Source organism: Pimephales promelas, chromosome 15 (genome assembly GCF_988280905.1).
Source record: "Pimephales promelas chromosome 15, fPimPro1.hap1.1, whole genome shotgun sequence".
Classification (NCBI taxonomy): domain Eukaryota; kingdom Metazoa; phylum Chordata; class Actinopteri; order Cypriniformes; family Leuciscidae; genus Pimephales; species Pimephales promelas.
The window spans coordinates 1170411-1198309 of NC_142783.1; the positions used below are offsets into that span (position 1 = coordinate 1170411).

The 27899-nt window shown below is 37.8% G+C and overlaps 1 protein-coding gene and 1 pseudogene across 1 annotated transcript in view; one reads left to right on the forward strand and one right to left on the reverse strand.

Annotated features, from left to right (window-relative positions):
- dph6 (diphthamine biosynthesis 6) overlaps window positions 1-27899 on the forward strand; it is an 85316-nt gene that overhangs the window by 49219 nt on the left and 8198 nt on the right. The window contains exon 13 of the mRNA XM_089120009.1: window positions 17106-17345. Within this exon, the coding sequence (XP_088976135.1) occupies window positions 17106-17345 (240 nt within the window). The remainder of the gene's footprint in view (window positions 1-17105; window positions 17346-27899) is intronic.
- On the reverse strand, window positions 1379-13850 carry LOC148973434 (uncharacterized; annotated as a pseudogene).

Consider the following 27899-nt stretch of genomic DNA (forward strand, 5'->3'; position numbering starts at 1 on the left):
ATTTTTTGCAATTGTTTTGTGTGTTTTGTCGATTGTTGCTACTAGCTGATGGGTTAGCTATGTTTTATTATATGTTTTATATTATATATTTTATTTCAAGTAAGAACAATGTTTTTTAAAGGTTTTGGTTAATATTAAACCCGCTGTAAAGACACGTCAGAATAAAAAAAAAAAAAAAAAAGAATTAAGAAAATAAAATAATGAAATAAGAAAAATGAAATTATTTTAAATTCTGAAGATATATTATATTATTTATCTTATTTTATATTTAATTTGAAGTAAGAAAAGGTTTTTAATTTTTCTATTTTGTATTTATTTATTTATTTTTAATCAAACTTTACCCCATTGTAAAGACACTTCTGAATGAATACTTAAGTAAAAAAAAACAAAACAATAAATGACCTAAGAATATGTGAATTTAAATTTTGCTTCTGAAGTGTCTGGTCCGACTCATATGCGGTTCTTCAGTGAATTAAATGAACTTGAAGAGTGAAAGCCAAAACACACCATTTTTCAGTCACAATTAATCGTGTTATTGAAAGAAAAATGATCTTCTTGTAATATTTTCCCAAACTAGACGGATGTTGATTTAATAATTACTTTCTCTATAACTAGAAAAGAACAATATCAAACAATTAATTGGTGTCAAACTGGGTTTTATCATAATATTGAGCATTTGCTGGAACGGAGCGAAGCAATGACTCCAGGCGCTGTGTGTAAAGTGTGTGTGAGATGTGCTGAGAACGGCTGGTTCAGTCCCGATGCTGATCAGGTTTGATGAGGCACATTCGTTAACCTTTGCGTCGGTGACGCTGTGTCTCCAGGCCCTCAGCGCTCGCGTCCTTTAGATTAAATGAAACGCTCGTGTGCTTTTATCCGCCCCTGATTAGCCCGCGCGCCGGGGTCAGCATTAGCATAATAGTCCCGATATCCGTGATGAGGAACGTGTGGCAGATCCAGCTTTCTCTGCTCTTCTACATCAGATGATCCTGTGCCGTTATTTGGATGTTTATGCAAATTCAATTAGCCGTTTATCGTCTAAGGCTTCGGTTATGTCCTGCAAAGGATGCTGGGTGTAATGAGGGATGATCGAATGATGTTTGATGTTTGCTTTTACACCTTGCTAATATCGCCAGCAAATTGAGGGAAGAAACATTTCTCCAAGCGAATGCAAAAAAAAATCAATTTGGTCTGCATGTTGGCAGATGCTTGGGTTGACCCTTCATTAACCAAAGTCGTGGTTAACAGCAGGAGGCGTAGGCGGCGTGTCGACACACACTTTGTGATTTAATGTTTCCCGTTCCCGAAAATCCCTTCGGAAGAGCGACTCAAACTGCAGCGATTCTATTACGACCGCTGAACAAACACAAACACGCTGTTAAATCTCGATCAGCACGGCACCCTGGGACACGTGCACTAATCCGCTTTCACACAGGCCTGTTAGTCCCAGTTTTGGGAGTACGCCCACTCCATCGGGAGGCTCGGGAAACCACGCCATTGGATTTGCATTGGGAAGAAATGCGAATGTGCCGCCCACAGTACGAGTGTGTGCTGCGGGAACGCCTCTAATCTGCTTAAGGGTGTAAATTGATTAAAACACTGAGCTGGGATCCTCCCGAGACGGGCCGAGACGCCATCCGCCTTCGCTGAGGAGGACGACGGGACAGCTGTCAATCAACACTGGTTTCCAGTCCAAATATCTGACAATTATTAAATCAAGAAGCATTTAATGATCAAAATTTGCATAAAACAAGCAAAATTATCTGCCAATGGGGTTAGAAGAAACATCTTAATTCAAATGGAAAATTAGTATTAAAAAAAATCTTAATTCATCTTAATTCTGACCCCATTGGAAGATTATTTTCCGCGTTTTAAGCAAAAACTTTCATTCTTGTTTTCTGTAATTGACAGTAGATAACCCAATAAATGAAACACACAAAGCCATTTTAACAAGCCTATCAATAATTATTTATTTGTTATACAGTGGTATGAATAAGTTTTGGCACCCATGCTAAAGTTGCCTAAAAAGAGGAATAAAAAATCATCTTTTGGATATTGATATTAATGCCTTAATTAGAAAAATGAGGAAAACTCCAACCTTTAAGGACACCAATTTTCTTTGTGAATGAATAATGTATCATAAATAAATAAATGTTTTTCCTAAAAATACAGGGTGCATAAGTCATGGCACCCCTATGTTAAATTCCCATAGAGTCAGGCAGATTTTTATTTTTAAAAGCCAGTTATTTCATGGATCCAGGATAATATGCATCCTGATAAATAAAATATCCCCACATCATCATCACACACCTTCCACCACACCTAGAGATCGGCATGGTTTTACTTCAGTTAGCCTAATAGCTGGTTTGATTTGCATTGAAAGATGATCTTATGGAAAGTACCCCATGCCAATCTCTAGGTGTGGTGGAAGGTGTGTGATGATGATGTGGGGATATTTTATTTATCAGGATGCATATTATCCTGGATCCATGAAATAACTGGCTTTTAAAAATAAAAATCTGCCTGACTCTATGGGAATTTAACATAGGGGTGCCCTGACTTATGCACCCTGTATTTTAAGGAAAAACATTTATTTATTTATGATACATTATTCATTCACAAAGAAAATTGGTGTCCTTAAAGGTTGGAGTTTTCCTCGTTTTTCTAATCAAGGCATTAAAATCAATATCCAAAAGATGATTTTTTATTCCTCTTTTTAGGCAACTTTAGCATGGGTGCCAAAACTTATTCATACCACTGTATTATCTGGAATATTTACGAAAATCCGTGCAGCAGGTCTATCAATTTATTTATATAGCCTATTCAGTTTAATTTTCTAATTAGCCTATTATAGATAGGACTGCATACTTTATTTATTAAAATTAAACTGTAAGTGTCCATTGATTGTGAAGTTGCAGATCAAGGCTGCATGTCTTCTCTTGTTATGAATTATGTTATTACAGTTAACTACGCGCAGCTGTAATGCGGTCAAACCTGCCGGAACTACTTTAGCCGTGCGTTTCCCTGAAAATAATTGCACACCTTTAGAATGTTCTCAACCAATCAGAATCAAGCATTCAGCAGCCCTGTAGTATAAATTAAATTAATAAACATGATCCTTTACTTAAAAATGGTTTAAATGCTGGATTGCGACGTTTTTCATATTATCAAAATGATGAAATCTAAACCCAGGTTTGAACTGTAAAGTCGTCTGAATCGTTTACAGTCACTTGTCGTCATAGACATCGCCTGTATTCATTTTATTTGTGCAGGTTTTAAAAACCCTGCAGATAGCATGTGTGGAAAGAGTCTCTTCTGCTCTGCGTTTACATGATCAAAGATACAGTGAAATATTATTATAATGTAAATCATCTGTTCTCTATGTGAATATACAGTAAAGTGTAAATTATTTCTGAATTTATCATCATTACTCCAGTCTTCAGTGTCACATGACCCTTCAGAAATGACTCGAATATGAGGATCTGATGATCAAGAAACTGGGATTTTTAAAACGTTTTGGGTCGACAAGATCTTTAAAAAAAAACAAAATATCAATATAAAAATCAAGGGCGCATTAAATGGATCAAAAGTGACAGTTACGACATTTATAATATTACAAAAGATCATTTTTTTAAAAAATAAATGCTGTTTTTTAAACTTTTTATTCATCAAAGAATCCTAAAAAATAAAATGCATCTCAGTTTCCTAAAAAATGTGATATGATATGATGGTGTGTGTGTGTGTAAGCCTCTTCATCAGCAGGAGCGGTTAATGAGGCTCTGGGACAGAGGTGTGTGTGTGTGTGTGTGTGTTCAGATTAATTAGAACATTTAACGGTGTTTGTAGCGCATGTAAATGAGTGATCTCCTAGGAGGATCTCGCTGCGATCTCCCTTCGCCATAATCTATTAAAGCCACGCTTTCATCTCACCTCGCCCTTGCCATATTTTATGGATTTTTCATAAACACTGCCTATACTTCATAAATGTCTCAATTTTCTAGTCTATTAACATTATTTGAGGAGCAGTGGCTGGAGGAGGCGTGCGAGCGTGTAATAATGCGTCAGTAATGCGCAGCGCTGCGGGCGAGAGCGGGAACACTGTAAAGATGCCATCAGCTGCAACACACACACACACACACACACAGCGCAACACTCTCCTGCATCATCCTTTAAAATAACACAACCAGTTCACACACACTACAGAACACTATACACACACACACATCATATAGTGCAAAGTGCATTTGGTAATATCTTTTAATATAATTTCATTGTTTAATATGTATCCGTATTATTATTCTTTATTAGTATTCATAATTAGTTGTATTATCTTATGAAGTTTAAAATGCATGAGCCAGACTGTAGATTGCATGAACCCGTGTGTGTGAGGATCGGATATGAACATTGGAGTGAAAAAGAAGTGTGCTTAATTGCATTGAAAGCATACTTTTTGTGTGCTAAAAACCATAAAAGTATATATTTTTGATACTTTTTACAAATGCATTTTTAATAATATCTAATTAAATTTAACTTAAAGTAAGTACACTTTCATCCCAATATTTCTAAACACACTTTTAAAAATGCACTTTGTAATATTGTCTAATTAAATGTTACTTAAAGTACACTTTCATCACAATAGTTATTAACATACTCAAGTGCAGTTTACACTTAAAATACATCTTATTTGTTTATCTTCATAATGATAAAGTTCGATTTTTTTTATTACATGATGTCACTGCATGCACTGCGCTCCTTCCTCTTCGCTCGACTCAGGTAAATAATGCGTCTTCGGCTCAGCTGTCGGAGTCGCGCGTTCATGTGTTTTGGGGGCGTGGCTTTGGAAGGAGCCCAGAAGGGAGGGGGCGGAGTGAATGCAAATAATGAGCTGTCTTTAAAACAGTCGTGAGAGGTCTACTGACACTCGATTCTTATACTTTACTTACATTTTAATTATGCATTGATATATACAGAAAGTTTAAACAAATTTGGCAAAAAGTTTTTTTTTATAAAATTCCTACCTTCAATACCTTTAAGTCCCACTTAAGTTGTTCAAACAAAATCACTTGATCAACTTAATATATGATACATTTGTAATTAATTACACTTAATGTGCATTCAGTGCTCCGAAAACACTGCATTTATATCACACTCAAGTGTATACCTTTACATACAGTATATATGAAGAGTTCAGATGCAAAAGCCTCTAAATGCCATTTGAAATTTTCTTCTTTAATGATGATTTTTATCAAACTTGTATATTTAAGTTCAGTAATTTCACTTAAATGGCAATGATAAGTGAAATTACTGAACTTAAATATACAAGTTTGATAAAAATCATCATTAAAGAAGAAAATTTCAAATGGCATTTAGAGGCTTTTGCATCTGAACTCTTCATATATTAATATACGTAAGTATATTATTTGTGTAATAAGTACACTTTATAAAAGTGCACTTTTTGTTCACAAGGGTGTGTGTGTGTGTGTGTTAAATAGTAAGAAAAGAACATGGTGAAAGAGTTGATCTGCAGAAACAAATCAAATGCGAGACAATATTCACACAGTTAAATAAATCAGCATCACCGGTGTATTGAACACAACAGTCCCGACCGCTTAACACTGACTCACCCGCGACCCCGGAGATGTGTGTGTGTCCTGAAGGTCACGAGTCCAGCACCGCGAACAGGAGGCCGGTGCACTGATGCGTTCACGCTGTTTGTGACAACATGCACAGATGAATCAGGCGAACACACACGTCATCTCTCGACCTGCCGAACGCCTCCTGATGCTGGTGCTCGTGCATCTGGATCTGTCAGAGCCACACACACGCTCCTCCATCAATGTGCTCACGTCTGATCCTGATCGTGTGTGAGGAGCTCATGGCCATTACTCACACACCACGTATCATCTGGGATAGTGTGTGTAGGACACTATAGTTGATTTGTGTAAGTGAGGAGAGCAAAATAAAGTAAACTGGGACATATTACACACAAATATTCTTCATACAGCGACTACCGTAACACTGATTCCTCCATTTTGAGCTGATGATGTTTTCTTCAGTGTGTTTTCTCACTGAACACCATGAAGCATTGCTTGGTCACTGGTTGAGCTGAACTGGTATTATCTAATAGTGTAGTTCAATTGAACAGATATTCAACATAATTCATGTGTGAGAGTCCAAAACCAGTTCTGCTCATGTGTACAGCTGGTCTGTCCACAAACCCATCGCTCAGTCTTCTTCTCATGTGTGAAACCACACAGTGTCTCTGTTTTAATGCCAATTAACCAAAATGCTAAAAAAAAAACCTTGATTATCTTAGGATGCGATATGAATCAGATTGGAGTGACAGGAAAGTGTGTGTGTGTGTGTTTATAAAGCGAAATCTCTGCATGTATATTTTTGAATTGCATATTGCAGCTGGAAGATGAAAAACACAATAATAACGGCTTGTGTTTGAGGAGACCAGCGAGCGCTGTCCGGTCTCATCTCGTCCCGATCCGTACGGCCGTCCCATTACTATGGTAACGAGGGTTATTCCTGTACGCCGGGGTTTGACAGGACAGGCTTTGACACGCAGACAAACACGGGAAGAGCGAACGGCAATTAGACAGGGAGATTTCAGCGCCTCGGGCTCTGTGCGATGACCAAGCCTCGCGTTCGATACTTCACCACTGGTTTCTTCCACATTATTATCGCGTTCTCGTGCAACAGTGGACGGGCGTCACCATTGTGCCTTAATTTATTAGGAAGATGTTGCGCTTTAATGGCCGGAGCTCAATGGAGATATTAACGTTTATGTTCCATTTACTTTTGGCCTCTCACTTTGTCATTAATTTCTCGTTTGACTTGTGCCTTTTAACCTCGCTCGTTCATTTTTCATTAGCCATCGTCATCCTCGGCCATCGCACAAGATATAAAAGTGCTGTGGATGAATAATAGACATCTGCAGCATCTTCACTTTCATGCACATGCATTATTCATACTTCAGATTTTTGGAAGTGTGAGTCTTGCAAAAAATACAATATTCCAACCCTTCTGGACATTATTTTCATGGCAATTAACCAAAATGCAGAATATTCATTAAAGATTACCGTTAGATTTCTGTTAACACAATAGTTATTTTTGCAGATAAATGGACATTTTTATTGAAATCAGAATGAATTAAATAATACCGTTATACATAAATGTTTTTTTTTTCATTAGATTAATGAGAATGTGACTTTTTTTTTTAAAATTACACTAAAGAGAAATTTTAATTAAAATAGTCAATGCAAAAAAAAAAAGAAGTTAAATATAGCTAACACACATACAAAAAAACACACATTTTAAATTGGTGTGAAATATGACCTGGATGGCCCCAAAACAATAGTACAATAGACTCGATATTACACATTTTGATAATATTCATTTTGCAGAAACTTGTTCTATATATATATATATATATGAAGAGTTCAGATGCAAAAGCCTCTAAATGCCATTTGAAATTTTCTTCTAGAATGGTCATTTTTATCAAGCTTGTATATTTAAGTTCAGTAATTTCACTTAAATGGCAATTAATAGGTAATCTTCATTGTCATTTAAGTGAAATTACTGAACTTAAATATACAAGCTTGATAAAAATGATCATTTTAGAAGAAAATTTCAAATGGCACTTAGAGGCTTTTGCATCTGAACTCTTCATATATATGTATATAAAAGAGATGTTTTTTTTTTGAAAACTCACGTATTAAAATAAAGCCGCATTGAAGATGACAGTCACCCGTATCAAAGCAAATTAAACAAATATAAAAAATAAACTTGTCTTGCCTTTCCTAAACCACTGCAAAACCCCGTGAACGTAATAAAAAGCTTTGAAATTTGATAAGTGAGTTTCTTTAGCTGGTGTTAATGAGCAGTGGTTGGATGTGACTGGATCGGTTCTGTATGTTTCATGAAGTCACACTGCCATCTTTTGAACAGACGCTGAAACTGCACTCGTGTGTGTGTGTGTGTCGATGGCCTCGTGTGATGATGTGACGCGGCCTGACATGAGGAGAGACCCTCACAAACCGGACCAGAACCACAGATACGTGTGGATTGGGTTTCGGCATCATTCAGTCAGACATCATCACTGATGCCCCTCGGCCGAAACCTCCCAACCCTCGCCAGTCCCCCGAATTAGGGAGATTAGCGGGAAAGCGCATAATGCGGGATGATGGAATTTGTCATCATTTGCATTGTCCTGGAAAGATCCTGTTTGATAGAGCGACGCGTGAGGGGCTTGTCATGTCCCACGGGCAGGTCACGGGGAGATTTCTGCGCGTTGTGCATCAGTCGAAAAAGCCTCACAACCAATTTGTCACAAAAGCAGCGCGTTTGACGGCGGCGGGGCGTCTTTCCTCCTCGCTCAATGACGGCTGCTTATATTTCGGACAAGCTCGTGTTGTTTAGATATTATCGAATGTGCAATATTTAATTTAGCTTCTGAGCGTTGTTGGTTTCAGTGAAATACAACATTAATGGAAGCATTTGGAGTGTTATATTGTGCCTCTCTCCCGTCTGACCTCCACACAGCCGATAGATAGAGAGCAATAATCAGCGTAAATCTGACAGAAGCCGAGGTGACAGCGTTCCTCATCCGGCTCGGGGTCAGACACTCCTCGAAGACACCGGCTCATCTGTCACGCTTCTATCACGTGTGTGATTTCAGATTTTTGTTTATCTGAATCCAGTCGAAAGGCTTCCTTTGTGCATTTGGGTAAAGCTATTTATAGTGCTGCTCAAGTTACTCTGATATCCTGCGACGCGTAGCATGAGCAAATAACATACAGAGAAGAGACTTGATCAGGCCTTCAGAACGAGATTTGAGGATTTGACGTTCTTACAAGCGTTTGAAAGGAACCATGAATCACCGCAAGTGTATGATCTTCAACATGCCATCTGATGCTGGAAGAGCAGTACTAATATAGCAACGCAGAAACAGTGCAGTTAAACAGTAATAATGCCGCAATCTTGCTGTAATAATGCAGTAATAGTGCAGTAATGGTGCAGTAATGATGCAGTAGTAGTGCTGTAATAGTGCAGTAATAATGCTGTAATGATGCAGTAATAATGCTGTAATGATGCAGTAATAGTGCAGTAATGATGCAGTAGTAGTGCTGTAATAGTGCAGTAATAATGCTGTAATGATGCAGTAATGGTGCAGTAGTAGTGCTGTAATAGTGCAGTAATAATGCTGTAATGATGCAGTAATAGTGCAGTAATAATGCTGTAATGATGCAGTAATAATGCTGTAATGATGCAGTAATAGTGCAGTAATGATGCAGTAGTAGTGCTGTAATAGTGCAGTAATAATGCAGTAATGATGCAGTAATAGTACAGTAATAATGCAGTAATAGTGCAGTAATGATGCAGTAATAGTGCTGTAATAGTGCAGTAATGGTGCAGTAATGATGCAGTAGTAGTGCTGTAATAGTGCAGTAATAATGCTGTAATGATGCAGTAATAGTGCAGTAATGATGCAGTAATAGTGCAGTAATAATGCAGTAATGATGCAGTAATAGTACAGTAATAATGCAGTAATATTGCAGTAATGATGCAGTAATGATGCAGTAGTAGTGCTGTAATAGTGCAGTAATAATGCTGTAATGATGCAGTAATAATGCTGTAATGATGCAGTAATAGTGCAGTAATGATGCAGTAGTAGTGCTGTAATAGTGCAGTAATAATGCTGTAATGATGCAGTAATAATGCTGTAATGATGCAGTAATAGTGCAGTAATGATGCAGTAGTAGTGCTGTAATAGTGCAGTAATAATGCAGTAATGATGCAGTAATGGTGCAGTAATGATGCAGTAGTAGTGCTGTAATAGTGCAGTAATGGTGCAGTAATGATGCAGTAGTAGTGCTGTAATAGTGCAGTAATAATGCTGTAATGATGCAGTAATAATGCTGTAATGATGCAGTAATAGTGCAGTAATGATGCAGTAGTAGTGCTGTAATAGTGCAGTAATAATGCTGTAATGATGCAGTAATAGTGCAGTAATGATGCAGTAATAGTGCAGTAATGATGCAGTAGTAGTGCTGTAATAGTGCAGTAATAATGCTGTAATGATGCAGTAATAGTGCAGTAATGATGCAGTAATGATGCAGTAATAGTGCAGTAATAATGCAGTAATATTGCAGTAATGATGCAGTAATAATGCTGTAATGATGCAGTAATAGTGCAGTAATGATGCAGTAATAGTGCAGTAATGATGCAGTAATAGTGCAGTAATGATGCAGTAATAGTGCAGTAATGATGCAGTAATGATGCAGTAATAGTGCAGTAATAATGCAGTAATGATGCAGTAATAGTGCAGTAATAATGCAGTAATGATGCAGTAATAGTGCAGTAATGATGCAGTAGTAGTGCTGTAATGATGCAGTAATAGTGCAGTAATGATGCAGTAATGATGCAGTAATAGTGCAGTAATAATGCAGTAATATTGCAGTAATGATGCAGTAATAGTGCAGTAATGATGCAGTAATAGTGCAGTAATGATGCAGTAATGATGCAGTAATAGTGCAGTAATAATGCAGTAATGATGCAGTAATAGTGCAGTAATAATGCAGTAATGATGCAGTAATAGTGCAGTAATGATGCAGTAGTAGTGCTGTAATGATGCAGTAATAGTGCAGTAATGATGCAGTAATGATGCAGTAATAGTGCAGTAATAATGCAGTAATATTGCAGTAATGATGCAGTAATAGTGCAGTAATGATGCAGTAATAGTGCAGTAATGATGCAGTAATGATGCAGTAATAGTGCAGTAATAATGCAGTAATGATGCAGTAATAGTGCAGTAATAATGCAGTAATGATGCAGTAATAGTGCAGTAATGATGCAGTAGTAGTGCTGTAATGATGCAGTAATAGTGCAGTAATGATGCAGTAATGATGCAGTAATAGTGCAGTAATAATGCAGTAATATTGCAGTAATGATGCAGTAATAGTGCAGTAATGATGCAGTAATAGTGCAGTAATGATGCAGTAATGATGCAGTAATAGTGCAGTAATAATGCAGTAATGATGCAGTAATAGTGCAGTAATAATGCAGTAATGATGCAGTAATAGTGCAGTAATGATGCAGTAGTAGTGCTGTAATGATGCAGTAATAGTGCAGTAATGATGCAGTAATGATGCAGTAATAGTGCAGTAATAATGCAGTAATATTGCAGTAATGATGCAGTAATAGTGCAGTAATGATGCAGTAATGATGCAGTAATGATGCAGTAATAGTGCAGTAATAATGCAGTAATAGTGCAGTAATGATGCAGTAATAGTGCAGTAATGATGCAGTAATGATGCAGTAATAGTGCAGTAATAATGCTGTAATGATGCAGTAATAGTGCAGTAATATTGCAGTAATGATGCAGTAATAATGCTGTAATGATGCAGTAATAGTGCAGTAATGATGCAGTAATAGTGCAGTAATAATGCTGTAATGATGCAGTAATAGTGCAGTAATGATGCAGTAATAGTGCAGTAATAATGCTGTAATGATGCAGTAATAGTGCAGTAATGATGCAGTAATGATGCAGTAATAGTGCAGTAATAATGCAGTAATGATGCAGTAATAGTGCAGTAATGATGCAGTAGTAGTGCTGTAATGATGCAGTAATAGTGCAGTAATGATGCAGTAATGATGCAGTAATAGTGCAGTAATAATGCAGTAATATTGCAGTAATGATGCAGTAATAGTGCAGTAATGATGCAGTAATGATGCAGTAATGATGCAGTAATAGTGCAGTAATAATGCAGTAATAGTGCAGTAATGATGCAGTAATAGTGCAGTAATGATGCAGTAATGATGCAGTAATAGTGCAGTAATAATGCTGTAATGATGCAGTAATAGTGCAGTAATATTGCAGTAATGATGCAGTAATAATGCTGTAATGATGCAGTAATAGTGCAGTAATGATGCAGTAATAGTGCAGTAATAATGCTGTAATGATGCAGTAATAGTGCAGTAATGATGCAGTAATAGTGCAGTAATAATGCTGTAATGATGCAGTAATAGTGCAGTAATAATGCTGTAATGATGCAGTAATAGTGCAGTAATAATGCTGTAATGATGCAGTAATAGTGCAGTAATGATGCAGTAATAGTGCAGTAATAATGCTGTAATGATGCAGTAATAGTGCAGTAATAATGCTGTAATGATGCAGTAATAGTGTAGTAATGCAGTAAAAAATGCATTTTTTGTTGGGGTCCTGTCGGGGTCCTGAACGGCCTGTCGGGGTCCTGATCGGCCTGTCGGAGTCCTGATTCAGCCTGTCAGTACAGACTGATCAGGACGCCAACAGGCCGATTAGGACCCCGACAGGCCGTTCAGGACCCCGACTGGCCGATCACGACCCCGACAGGCCGATCACGACCCCGACAGGCCGATCAGGACCCTGACAGGGTGATCAGGACACCAAAGGACTGTCGTGTCCTGATCGGCCTGTCTGCGTCCTAATAAACCTGTCGTGGTTCTACTTTATCCATTACATATATGTTAATTTCCATAAAGTTATATTAATTTAATGTTTATGACAGTTTGATTAGGTTGTACTTTTTTAAAATATCTTTTTATTCATTTTTATTTTAGTTTTAGTTATTTAAGTACACAAATATTTTATTTAGCTTTCTGTTAACATTTGTTGTATTTCATTCCAAAGAAAATGTTTTTAATGGTTCTAGTTCTCTATAGTCACTCCACACTGTTTCTTCTCACACTGTCCACAATATTTATGTAGTGAACGCCAGGTGTGTTCAGCTCTAGATTTTTTTATTTAACGTCAGGTGTGTGTTCAACTTCAGATAAGGACCAGCTCTTGCAGAAGTCGTGAGGAGAAACTGTACACTGAAGTTGTAAAGGATAGATCGGCACACACATGTAACTGGCTCAGGATCATGTGTGTGTGTCTGTGTGTGCATCAATTATGCATGAAGCTTCAGATGCGCGTGCATTAGCATTAGCATTAGCATAACTGATGGTGCTTTTCCTCCGCGTCCTTGACCAGCGCCACTGAGTCTGACTGTTCGTCAATAACCGGTCATTTACCCAGAGCCAGAAACAACATCTTCCAGGTCACCTCCACTGCCACACACACGAGACCGCATTAGCATGCAGGACAGCATCTGCTCCTTTCCTCCAGAAATAAATCTTTTGGGAAGCGCCTCGCTCCAGCCTTAAAGTTGCCTTTTCCTGAAACACTTTGTCGGTTGCTGCGAGTTAAATGAAACGTGGTGCCATAGTTTGACCCCTATGAATATTAATAAGCCTCTATTAAAAATGCATGTGGCGTTGTAGTTGTTGATCAGATTTTGGATGCCCATGCAAATTGGCCTGTCTTCCCTGTCAGCGGCGCGGATGAATAATGTAGGTGTGTTGTATATTCAGGGACACACCATTGACAGTCAATTAACAGGTTTGATTGGTGTGTGAACTCATTCTTTTGAACTGTTAATTTTATGTAAATAGTATTCCCCGGATCGCGAGTTACCTGCGCCAGGCTCTTAATAATTGATCACGCCGCACCTGTTTTTTATTTTTAAATATTATAATAGCCGAGAGGTCTTGCTTTTGATATTCAAATCCACAAACATGAAGCCGAAAGCGCTTGTTTTCCGAACGCTCTCTGTACGTCGGACTCCATGCCGGATCGTGTGGGAAAGCTCTGATGGCTCTTGATGGCTCATAACGGGAACGCCAATCCCGATTTGGGAATGCCGTAGATTCGGGAATCGCGCTCCCAGGTAAATGATACGCTGATTGATCCCGCTTTCATTCTTTGGTTCTCCTCGTCCTGGTAATTTGCAGCGGTCCGGGCGGATGCGGAGATTCATCACAGTTGACAGGTGAAGCCGGCAGCGGGAATCTCCAGAAACACATATGATTATGGAAATGAATGTGACTCTTCGCTCCCCGCAGCAACGCGCTTCTTGTTGATCTGCCTTCGCAAGCACGTCTGAGAGGAAAGATCATCGTACACGCTTTCTAAGAAACGTCCTGAGAATGCATATGTGCATGCACAACATAAAAAAATCACAACTTGAAAAATAAAATGAATATTAGCCAAAATCAATCACGTTATTAAAAACTGTAACAAGGTTTCATTTGCTATTTACATGAACTCATCATGATGCTGTGATTTATTTATTTTCAGGTTTATTTAACAGGGACAATGCACACTAATGATACATGATTAAATGTAAAGTGTGCCACAATTAGCCAGTAGGCTAATCCCTGGACAGATCTTAATGTCACACCTAAAACACAAAAAAAAACATAAAAACAATATAGCTAGGACAATAACTAATGTCATCTAATGTCAATCTAAACACAAGAGAAAACAATGAGCCAGCCAACCACATTGGCATAGCACAGGAGGCACAAACAAGCAAACAGACAAATAAAAATAAAAAATAACAATAAAAAATAAAAAGGCAGGACAAGAAACACAGTGCAGCAGCAACATCTCATGTCAAGTGTAATGTAAACAGTCCTGACTATCTATGAACCATTTCTTTAAGTTATGTAGTTATGATAACGCTTGATAACAATGATAATACCTCTACAGCTTTTATTAATTCCAGCATTTACTAACTAACATTGCAATGCATTAACTAACATTAGCTGATGACACCTTATTGTAAACTATCTACTAGTTGAATTAGTCATTTTCCTTCAGTTTAACTTGATGTATTAAAATATCTAGAACTAAAACTAAAATATGACAAATTATTATAAAAGATGGAGAATATGAGAAAATAAACGATATGATCCCAAACTAACACAAATATCAAAATCCTTTTGGATCGAACGCATTAATGTGTCCATGCGATCAAACTCGTTCTTTCTCTTTCTTCCCATCAAACACCTGAAATGTGTGTGTAGAGCTGGTCTGACCTCTCGATCGCCACGTCTCTGACCAGCTCCTGTATTTTTAGCTGCAGATTCTCGGCTAATTATCACCTGGTTATTAGAGATTGCGCGAGCTTTCATCGCGGGTGTGAAACGGGAACTCTGGGTGATAAAATAACAGTGAAGGTGTGGAGCGTTAATTGATGCTCTGCTGTTCAAACACTAATGCTATAATAATGTTAATGAGTTGCACCTCTTTTGATGCGAGTGTCTGGCGTTTGGCTGTGATTTATGGACTGATGCGAAACTTGTTCATGTTTGGTCAATGGTTAATGTTTCGAGCTTCAGAAAGGCAAACTAAATCAAGCTTTATTTCTACAGCATGTCATCCAGTACAGACTGTTTCAAAGCAGCTTCACAGTGATGATCAAACTTCATCAAATACGAGACTCATGCAGAAGACAATAGTGTCATTAATCAGATCAAGTTCTGTTCTCATCTATAGTGTCAGTGCAGTCAATATTACTATTCATTAGATATTAGGTGCATTTATTTATTTATTTATTTTTTACTGAACATTACCATGTGCAAATTCTTATTTTATATTTTTTATGGCTTTTGCTAATTTTGCAAGCCTGTATATCTGAATACAGATACAATTAACCCCTTAAAGGATTAGTTCACTTTTGCTGATAATTTACTCGCCCCCGTGTCATCCAAGATGTCCATGTCTTTCTTTCTTCAGTCGAAAAGAAATTAAGGTTTTTGATGAAAACATTCCAGGATTTTTCTCCTTATAATGGACTTCAATGGGAACCAGACGGTTCAAGGTCCAAAAGACAGTTAATAACAGTTTCAGATGCAGCTTCAAATGTCTTTAAACGACACCAGACGATGAATAAGGGTCTTATCATGCGAAACGATCGCTCATTTCAAAACTTATTCCAAAAATGTAACTTTTCTAAGGACAAATGCTAGCCTTGCTCTATTCTGTGAGGCGCGTTTGTAACGTCACGTAATACGTAATTACGTTCAAAAGGTCACGGGCGACGTAGCCGGAAGTACAGAATCAAAATCGTCCGACATCGTTGTTTTTCCTTTTAATTCCTTTTTTTGTAAACGGCGTTTGAGTTGGTTTGCACGTTCAACCTATGCGTTCAACTTGTAAACACTGACTCTGTACTTTCGGCTACGTCGCCCGTGACCTTTTGAACGTAATTACGTATTACGTGACGTTACATTTTTGGAATAAGTTTTGAAATGAGCGATCGTTTCGCATGATAAGACCCTTATTCATCGTCTGGTGTCGTTTAAAGACATTTGAAGCTGCATCTGAAACTGTTATTAACTGTCTTTTGGACCTTGAACCATCCGGTTCCCATTGAAGTCCATTATATGGAGAAAAATCCTGGAATGTTTTCATCAAAAACCTTAATTTCTTTTTTCGACTGAGGAAAGAAAGACATGGACATCTTGGATGACACGGGGGTGAGTAAATTATCAGCAAAAGTTTTTTCAAAAGTGAACTAATCCTTTAACGTCTGAATTATTATAGCTGTATATATAAAAAATGTTTTATGTGTTTTTGCCTTTAAGTAGATTATCAATTTCACTTTTGCACAACAAATAAATAGAAATTTTGGTATGTTGCAAATCTGTAACAGATTGTCTGCTTGTCAAGGTCATAGGTCCATAGTGAATAAGCACAAACCGGCATTGGGGGAATGCAGACGTCATCTCGGCTGGTTGAATGAGTCAAATGGTTTGTAGCATATTTGCGTGGGCGTTAGTTAGGGGGTTAAAAACTTGATTTTATGTGATTTTTTTTTTTTACAATAAACATTACATATGCAGACATTTTAAACAAAGTAAACGGTGTAAGCCTATAAAACAATAGTCACAAAATGGTTGCCACTGCATTTGTATGAAACGAGTCCACGATACTGGATGGCAAAATTAAATAACTGTACAGAAAATAGTTATTTGACTGAGTTTTGATATATATTTTATTAGCTCACCAAACGCAAAACTTCCATGAAGAAAAAATGTTCCTAATAAGCGTATAGCGCTGTAGAGTTGTATTTCTGTTATCCAGGAATATCACACCGTTGGAAGGCACGATTGACCAATCAGAATCAAGTATTCCCCAGAGCTGTGTAATAATAATTTATATGGTATGTATTTATGAATGAATTAATTTATATGTAAATATATGTGTCTTTCGTGCTGTGTGTCAGGTGGGTGAGGCTGTGTTCTGCGCGGGACAGGTCGCTCTGACCCCCTGCTCTATGCAGATGCTGGACGGGCCGCCAGCGCTCCAGGCCCGGCTCTGCTTCAGTCACACGGAGAAGGTCCTGTGTGCCGTCAGCGCCGGACTCACGCTGGCTCACGCTCTGCAGGCGCACGTCTACCTCACACACCCCCAACACACAGCGCCCGTCACGGCCGCCTGGAACACACACTCGCAGGACCTCCAGGTGAGCTTCATCTGTATATCTGTGTGTACATATATATATATATATTTTGGGTGTAACGGTTCGCAAAATTCACATTTCGGTTCGATACGATACACTGTCACGGTTCGGTACGTTTTCGACACAGCAAAAAGTAAGAAATGCCAGAGAAATTTATTTGGTTTTATTTTTTATGATATTTTTGTTAAAACTAACATCATAAAGTATGATTTTTTTTTTTTTTACTTTGAGCAATGATGGAGCTATACTTGAATTTCTTTGGAGCGAAACAGCTCCTTGGACAAAACGAAATGTAATATTGTGGTAGTTATAAACAAAGGTTTATTTTAGTTCAGATTAACATTTGAGGGCAGCAATTATATTCATAATGTCAAAATAAAACCAACGTGATGTCACTTGAAAGCATTATAGCCGACTATTCCTGGCAAACTCCCATGGTTACAGTTAGTGTTATGCAGTAAATCCATGGTGATGTTGCTGATCTGTGGACACTGAATAGTTAATTCATGGCACAATGCTTCTTCCTGGTTTCCACGTCAGCGCCGTTTGATCCGTTAATAACGGAGAAATGTGAATGTTTCTCACTAGATCTCAATGTTATTACTTCAGTAGCAAATTCAAATGCTTTCTTTACGATTTTGCTGTGTAGTAACCCTGTCGCTTGATCAAAATCGGCTCTGCTTTAGTCCAAACTGATGAAGAGTCCATCAACCACTAGCTCAGCTTCATTCTGCTTACATTACATTTGCCATTTGATGTTGGGCAATGTTGTGGTCACACTCTTACATTATGAGCGCGCTTGCCACGAGCGACGCTCCTACATTTGACAAAAACAAAATTTTGGATCCCAGGAAAAATGGTCCAAGGAAGCGTTCGGTTTAGAAAATGCGTGCCGAAAACCAAACCGAAAGCCTCAGATATATATATATAGTGTTGGGGAAGCTACTCTGAAACTGTAGTTTGACAAGCTACAAGCTACTCGTAAGTTAAAGTAGTTAAACTACAGTCAAGCTACCCTTTTGGAAAAGTAGTTACTATCAAAAAGTAGCTAGCTACGTTGAAACTACTTTTGCTTTTTTGAACAACGTATATTATAAATAACTGAATAAGTGTCTGAGGAATGTTTAAAATAATGCAATACAATTATGATTTCAAAGAGTATTGTTTTATTACACACAACACTCAAATATCTCAGACTGTTTGTCAAAAGTGCAAAATTGCAACAAATAGCCGACAACATTGCAAGAACAAAATCCAACGTAAATCGCATGTAGAACATTTTCTCAAAAATACCGATGGACAAATAAGGCCATGGGTAATTAGCGTTAGTTGTTTCTCCATCCTCCAAATCTGCCGTCACGTCATGTCTTATCATGGATAATCATAATATGGGTGTGTCACTGTCAACACACTTCTGTACGTCAGTGAACCGTTAGCCGCAAGACGCGTGATTAAACAACAGGTGGCGGTAATGGCAAAAAATGAGTTTGTAATCTAACAAGAAGAAGAATATCCTTGTATCGCGCTGATTTGCGAAAGCTCGAAAAACGCAATGTAGCTTTTGCTCGCGCAACACCGCTACTTGATGCAAAAAGTAGTTAGCTACTGTTTAAAAAGCAACTGAGCTACTGCCAAGCTACTGAAAAATGTAGTTAAGTTAGTAGCGTCGCTACTTGTAGTTAACTACTCCCCAACACTGTATATATGAGGTGAGCTATATCTGTGCCTCAACATCCTGGAAACTCATAGATAGGCAGAATATCTTTATATCGATTCCAACCTTAAAGGGATACTCCACTTTTTTTTGGAAATAGGCTCATTTTACAACTCCCCTAGAGTTACACGGTTGAGTTTTACCGTTTACGAATGCATTTAGCCGATTTTCTGATATTTAGAAGAATATTAGTTACCAGACAGTTTCTGGTCTCATTGACTTCCATAGTAGGAAAAAAATATATACTATGGAAGTCAATGAGACCAGAAACTGTCTGGTAACTAATATTCTTCTAAATAGTGCATTCGTAAACGGTAAAACTCAACTGTTTAACTCTAGGGGAGTTGTAAAATGAGCCTATTTCCAAAAAAGTGGAGTATCCCTTTAAATTTAAACTGATAATTGTTTGTTTTACTCGCGCTTTGTTAAATCCAGTCACTCAGCAGCTCTTCTGCCACTCAGTCAGGCTGAGGGAGTGTGTATAACCTATATACAGTTCAGTGGCATACAGTCAGATATTGGAGCCCCGCCTACTGTGAAATCTCATTGGTCCAGCATACCTGTATACACTTCACTTGAAACTGTTCCCATAGTTTTTGACCCATCCAATATGACTTCCTAATCATCATGAAAGGGAAGTTGTGCTGGTCTTTTCTTCCCTATTGTGCGTTATCCATCAGACGTCCGAGACTAATATTATCCTAATCCTTTCATTAACGAGTTTGCTTTGAGATAGTTGTAATTATTTTCTCCGGCTGTCTGAATTGTTTCATTATTTTATGTTTATTTAAGAGACCACGATTAGGGAAAAGCAATTAATCCCCGAGACCTGCAGAGCCTTTACGAATCTGACATTTAAATGCAAATGAACTCGCCGCTGAAACCGCCTCTAAACTGTTGGGATGTAAAATGATGGACTCGAGCTGATCCCCAGGTGTGTGAGCGAGCGCACATAAAAACGTGTGTTTAATGATTCGGAGGCAGATGTGTTCCTCTTCTGATCACCGTGCTGACGATCCAGATGAGGTTATTGATCAGGTTACAATCAATGTTTTTAGATCCAATTATTTTAGAATCAACTGTTTTCTATGTGAATATATAGTAAAGTGTAATTTACTTCAAGCTGCAGTCCACAGTTTCCCCTCTTTGTCGCCATCTCTGTTTGAAATCTGCAATTGCAGCCATTCGCGGAATTATCAACTTTACGTTGAACGTTGGTGACCACACCGTTTCAGTTCCCATTGACTACATTGTATTTTGTCCAATGCAAGTCAAGTTCGGTTTCTACAACACGTCGAGAAGAAAGCATGTCACACAGGATTAAAGCGACACAAGGAAGAGTAAATGTGGATTACACATGACTCTAGAACCCAATCTCATGAGAATACCGAACACATGCAAAAACAGATTGTTAGCCACAATCATGCTAACTGAGTTGTGGACTAAAGCCAGCAAATAGGCAAATATTTAAGATTGAGGGAGCAAATGTAAAAGTGCAAGCATCATAAAGTCTGAATGAAACATCTGCAGCCGGTTCTGTTACACATGAAGAGCTGTGTTTCACATGCATGTATTGATGTGAGCAAACAGCTGAGATGCAGAAGCTGCGGATGACAGAAGTGAGGTGTGTGTACCTGAGGAACTCTGCAACATCCTCCAGTGTGTGTGTGTGTGTGTGTGCCGTAATGCAAACACAACGCGAGTGTACAGATGTTGACAGCACACCATGTGACAGGAATATTAATGATGCTGCTTGCTGATTTTCACTCTTGTTTGTTGTTACTGTGATTCTCTTAAATGCGTATTCCTTATACTCAGAGAACACTAAATGTGTAAGGCAAGACTGCACAGATGAATAGGGTAAATTTTTAAAAAAAATAATAAATATCAGCATACTTCACCAGTTGATTGATTACATTAATAATTGCAAAAAAAATTGTATTAAAAGTTTTCTGAAATGTTATGTTTAAATATGCAAATGAGACGTTATCTAATTAAATATGCACTGATTTGCATACATTTCTAGAACAAAAATCTGAACAGTGGAGATTTCTGGCTCGATGTTGGAGGAAAAACTCACTTTGTGAAAACGGCCTGTTACATTACATTTCTATTGTCGAATATTGGAGCACCCTTTTGGGGAGGGAGGAGGATTACTTTTTACTTTTATTTTATTTTTAGACTACTTGTTTTTCTGTTTTTGTTTTTGTAAACTAAAAAGGTGAAAATAAAGTTGTTTTTTTTTGTAATTAGTATTTTATTGAGTTTTAAGCACCACTGTTACATTATAAACAGCATTGTAGTCAATATTGCAATTGACATCTTAACATATCCCATAATGATGCTACATTTTTAGATAACAATAAAACAAAAAATAATTAAACCAAAAGAAAAAAAAAATAACTAAATAACTAATATAAAAAAAAGAGGGAAAGAAAAATTAATAACAAACAAAATCACATGAGTCAAGTGTATAGTTTTACAATAAACACCATGCTCTCATCTAGTTGCAATATACTGAACATATTTTCCCCATATCGTCATATATTTTTCTGCCCTATCATTAATATTGAAATACATTTTTTCATATGATGCCACTTTTGCTAACTCCGTGCTCAACTCCTGGAAAGAGGGCTCACCTGCGTTCTTCCAGTTTCTCATTATTATTTGTTTTCCGATCATAATACTGGTCTGAATAAAGTCCGCTGCTTCACAGTTCAATGTCATTTGTGGATCATTTAAAACACACAACCTCGGGCAGAATTCCAAGCTTATCCGGGTAATGTTTTCGATGTAATCATGAATCTAACCAATAACTCTGAATTCTGGGATGAATAAGAGTCCCTTCCAGCAGTTTGCATTATCCCTCAACTTCAGTCTAAACAGTCGGGTCGGAGTCCAATAAAAACGATCTTAAACTGAATTAATCTAATTTTAATGTCTCTTGAAACCCTCTTAATATTTTCACAGATATGATCCCAGATATGATAATGGGAACTGAAACGGTGTGGTCACCAACGTTCAACGTAAAGTTGATAATTCCGCGAATGACTGCACTTGCAGATTTCGAACAGAGATGGCGACAAAGAGGGGAAGATATGAAAATAAAGTATAAAAAAAAATATATATATATATACAGTGTAATTGAAATCTAGACGCAAATAGATAAAGTGCTTTAAAAGATGCAGTTAAAAGTGTGTTTTTTGTGTCCACTAAAATCTCAATATTGACAGATGCATGAAACACGCAGTTGTGTCTCGCCTTCAGGAGACATCAGGAAAGATAAAGGGAGCTCTATAACATGCATTCAGAAAATATGTTGGATTTTCATGTTTTCTATTTGTGCTGATTTTTAATGAATTCAATTATTACAGCGCAAACCAGGTAAAGGATCTTTTTTTGAACAATACATGAATGAATGAAGTGTGTACAGTAAGTTTTGCTGTTGATTCTCTCATCATTGCTGGATTTGTGCACTCAAGTGTTATGATGAAAACGCTGTCTTTAGATTAACAATAAAGCACTTATCGTGTTTACCAGTGGCCTCAGCACGCATCCAACAATCAGAGCACTGGTTAAAGGAGATGGAGCTGGCGAAGCGGAAGAGCCGTGATAGAAACAACACGAGCGTGTGCTTCTTTAACCAGCCTGAGCGTTCATAATGCCTGTAATGGAGTGTGTGATGGAGTTTGCGGGGTTAATTGGCGGAGGAGCAGATGTGTTGTTTGTGGAGAGCAGAAACGCTCTGGATGAGGTGAGCATTTAACTTCAGATCAATCAGAACAATACCTCCTCAGCAGAAGTTCTTAAAGACAACTTTATGCATTTGACAGATGCTTTTATGCAAAGTGACTTACAATCCAGTCAAACCTGAAGTTATTCACACACCAGATATCATTTTTGATATATTTTCACTAGTGTGTGCAGGACACTATAGTTCATAAGTGTAAGTGAGGAGACATATTACACTCAAATATTCTTCATACAGTGACTACCGGTGACATTTATACACATTTGGGACCAATAATGATAATAATTGATTAACGAACCTCTGGATTTAGATCTAGATATAATGTATTTATAGGTTGTTTTGATCTGTTCAGTTATTTAAGTCACTGTAATTTATAAATTATTTTTAATTATTTAAAAATTGCTCTAATTTTGTTTTTCTCGTTGCATTGCGGTCTTTATTGCTTAGATTTATTTTTTATTAACATTTTTGTTTGGTATTGTACAGCACAGTTGTCAACTACCGTTGTTTTTATTGTGCTTTATAGATACATTTTGTTTTGATTTGATAAATGTTGGTTGTTTGTATTATATTAAGAGATTTAAAAGTTTGTAATATATTAAAGTGCCCATATTTTTGGTGTATTCCCTTTCATGTAGTTTGTAACATAGCTGTTTGTGTAACTAATTTGCATAATGCCAGCCTGTGGTCTTGATTGGCTGAACAGCGTCTCTTAGCTCCGCCCTCAAACACTGTAGTGTGTCTGAGACTGGGAGAGTGTCGAGGAGACGCTGTTTTCTGAGATTGATTCGGTTAAACTCACGCCATCGTCACTGTTCGTATCACTGTGATCAAGAGCTGCGATTCAGATATGATAATGAGCGTTTCTGACCAATCACAGCAGAGCAGCTCTCAGAGAGGCGGGGCTTAGAGAGACTGAATCCTCGATCGAAGCGTTTCAGACACTGAGAGAAAGAGCTGGTGCTGCAGGGGAGATTATGAGTGTTATCTGTTTACAAAATCTTAAAAAGAAAATCAGAAATCTTTTAAAATAGCATAATTGGGTAACTTTAAGAGATTTTAATATCGGTTGGTTTTGTTAAAAGTGTAAAGCAAGAGATTCTCAAAAAATATGAAAGAAATGATGACGAGCCACTTCGGAAACGAAGTGACTTCTGCAAATCACAGACTGAAATGAGACACAAGTTTTCACACTCACTGCGAGGGCTGATAATGATGTATCGTTTCAATTTAACGTCTTGTCACAATGAAAATTTGCTGTGAAAATCTGTGGTCCTGAAGGTGTTCCTCAGTCAACAGGGTTGCCAGATTGGGCGGGTTCCCGGGTCTTTGTATATTCAAGTGATTGCTAATGTCGAAGTGGCATACATATGTAAAGAGTGAGATAGGGAGCAACTTCTTCTAAATTCTGCAACTTGTACTTCACAAAAGACCCACTGTAGTTCTGACTAACGTTAAAGTGTGTTCTTGTTGTTATATTGATGTTGTTGGATTATCGTATCAATGAATTACACATTTTGGCTGTGGTCTGTGCGTCAAATATCTTCTAATTACATTGCTCATTATAATCACTTATACTGGTCACGGTTTGCACTGAAATTGGCTTATTCTTGTTGCAAAACGATTTTCCGAGGGTTAAAGTCATTAGTTAATCTTTTTGATTGCCGTTTTGCCATTCCACCTGGACATATTACTAATATTTGCTAATTCTCTTTAATTTATCACCCTGTTTTGATCCGTTTTCATTTTTTTTTCATTTTATGGAGAAACATTTTGTTTTAAGGAGATAAAAATGGTGCTTATCAACCTTGATTGACATGGCAACAAAATGATATCACCCTAAAATTCACCCTATTTTCTAAATGAATGTTATAGATTTTCCTTTGTTCCTTCCTAGTGTTTCCTTAAAGCTAATTATGTAATTGTTTTCGCTGATAGGGTTCGCTAACCTCCTAATAAAGGCGTTCAGTAGGTTGATGACGCAGTGATAAGCGGAATCATGGATCTTGTCGTCAAGCTGATGAACATCTAATAATGTTAATGGATGAGTGAATACGTTGATGTTTTTATCATGATCGTGGGATAAAATAGGGCGCGAGTGCTAATGAGAGACAGATCTCAGCGCCACACGCGAGTCCCGCGGATATAAACAATGAGGACGTTTCACGTTTATTAGACGAGCGAAGCGTGTGAGGGAACGCAGCGCTGTTTCACTTGCTCTATACTATCACACTAAACACGTTTGAGTGTGTGTTAGGGTTATAATGTTATTCTATGTGTTAGTTTGTCTGTAGGAAACTAGCAGTGAGCAAGATCAACATTACAATAACATTCTGATCATACTCTAACATTTCATCATGGTGAGCTGTATAACATCGATTAGTTTATATACATTTGCTCAACTGTCTAATAAAACCATCTCACAGGAATTCGTACGAATTTTACGAGGTGGCTAATTCGTAACAATTCATACGACCTCATTCTTACGAATTAGTACGATTTTTGCTAAATCGTACATATTTTACAAATTGGCCAATTTGTATGAATTCGTACGAATGACCTAACCCAGACCCCACCCCTAAACCCAACCATCACGTGGGTTTAGACAAATCGTACAAATTCGTACGATACGAGTGAGGTTGTATGAATTAGTACGAATTAGTGACTTTTTAATCACTCGTACGAATTCATGCAAGAGCGGCGTCTCTGTCGAATCGAAGTTAGCCGCGGACGCTAGCTCTTGGCATCTCGAAAACGCTACGCCGATGTTGATCCTTGTTTTATTTCTCCTTTTGTCCCAAAGTCTGCTTGCCATGGTCCATAATGTTTGAACGAAAACAACAACAGCGTGAGCGCGCCACTAGACGTAACGTAGCGTCTGTCGCCATGGTTACTACGGCAGTACGAGTGAAAACCAGGATAACGCGGATATTACGTCATTGACAGGCGATAATTGAACAGGGACGATTTAATTTAAATTTAAAATTGTGAATTTCTCTGAAATTAAAAATCTTTGGGAACTTTTGGGATACACAACTGCAGGAAATACATCACACTGTACAAGTGATTTTTGGATATTTTATTACAAAAATCGTACATATTGTACCTTTAAGGCAAGACAATACGGACAAAAACTGCGTGTTTTCATGCATCTGTCAATTTTGAGATTTTGGCCGTAAAGTGTAAAGAATAGTGGCCAGAAAACATCCAAAACACACTTTTAACTGTATCTTTTATATAGATCTGTCTATAGATTTCAATTACAATGTATATCTTTAAACGAGTTTGTCCTCCTGCATTGAGCCAGAATCTCATTATTTTGGCAGTTAAAGTGTTGGGGCTTTGGGTCATTTTGAAGGATTTGTTGAAACGCGAGGGAAGGATGAAGATAAAAATGGTGGATTGACATGGCAATAAAAGCAAATCACATTATTTTGGCAGTTGAAGTTTTGTGTGTGTTTTGCTGAGCTTTTGTGTCTGCAAATCACCGTCCCAATCTGGCAACACTGGTGTTCAGCATCAGGGGTTCTCCGGCCTGTGTTTCATTCATTCCTCAGCAGGACTTCATGCAGGGCAGCAGATGTAGAGGAACCGGCCGATCATCCCGAACCCATCCGACTCCACAACACCTCAACTTAATCAACAATTATAACTTAATGGTGTTTACCATCGTCGGCCTAGCCTTTACACATGCCCACCTTAGGTTTTTGTGTGGTTTTGGATCCACCGACGCGCCTGGATGTCACGGGTCGGCCTTTAAACCCACTGAACGAACCCCTCTGGGTCCTTATTACGGTCCCCGAGGGCCATTAACAGCCTCCCCTTCATCACGGCTCCTCGCGCTGTTAAGTGCTAATCTGACGCGTATTAAAGCGCTCTCGTTAAAGACGTCTGAGTGAACACTTTACACACAGCTACTTAAAGCTTCTATTGTTTACTCGAAGCTGCACTGAAAAGTGGTTTGATGTTGATACACAATCAGGGCTGGTTTAATCTGGATGTAAGTGCAGCGTTGGCCGATCGGGTCACGACGAGGACGCGGCCTGAAAAGCCTCTCTGATTTATTCGCCGTCTGCTTTTGAGCGAATTTCAAAATAAAGTGTATGTAACCCGTCATTATTCTGCTGTGCTGGAGTGGGATGTGAGTGGATGAAAATTGATCCAGAGAATTGAAAAAGGGGGTTAAGTGTTTTTGCCCTTATCGACGGCACGACAGAACGGCTGCTGTTGTATGAACCACTCGTTCGTCCCCCATTAGCAGATGAGACGGTGTTATTTGAGGCCCGCATTGTGCTGAACACAAACACAAAGATGTTCGAGAGGCGATAATGGCCCGGCGAAGAATAAAGATTTTAACTCTGCAGATCATTTAAAGCCATCACAAACGCTCGTGGTGAAATGGTGTAAAACAACCCGCGCGTGTCTGGAATCAATCGTCGTTGTTGCGGTTCATCTCTGCGCTCGTATGTTTTGATTAAATAACATTAACGAAGTTGGCAACACTTTACAATAAGGTTCGTTAGTTAACTACCTTAGAAGAATCAACAATACTTCCACAGCACTTATTATTATTTCAACATTTACTTCATTAAAACCAAAGGTTGTGTTTGTTAACATTAGTTAATGCACTGTGAGCTAACATGAACAGCTGGATTTTTATTATCTAACATTAATAAAGATGAATAAATACTGTAACAAATGTATTGCTCATGGTTAATACATTATCAAATGTTAACTAATGAACCTTATTGTGAAGTGTTACCAGTGACTATAATCCCATTGGATTATTTTCAAAAACATATATTTTGTTTTACTCTAAAACCGTGAGAAAACCAAAGCCATACATCTAAACAAGTTGTTTTTCCAAGTTTCTGATGAAGAACAAAAAATCCACAGAATGAACGAATAGCACCAGAGAGTTAAAATTGCATTAAACGATTTTAATTGATACGTCAATGACACTATCAGAATCAGATGAGAATTAGCTGATTATTGGCACTTAATGAATCTCATATTTGATGAAGTTTTCATCTCTGGTTCTGTTTATCACCGTGAAGCTGCTTTAAAACAATCAGTCCTGTATAACGAGCTG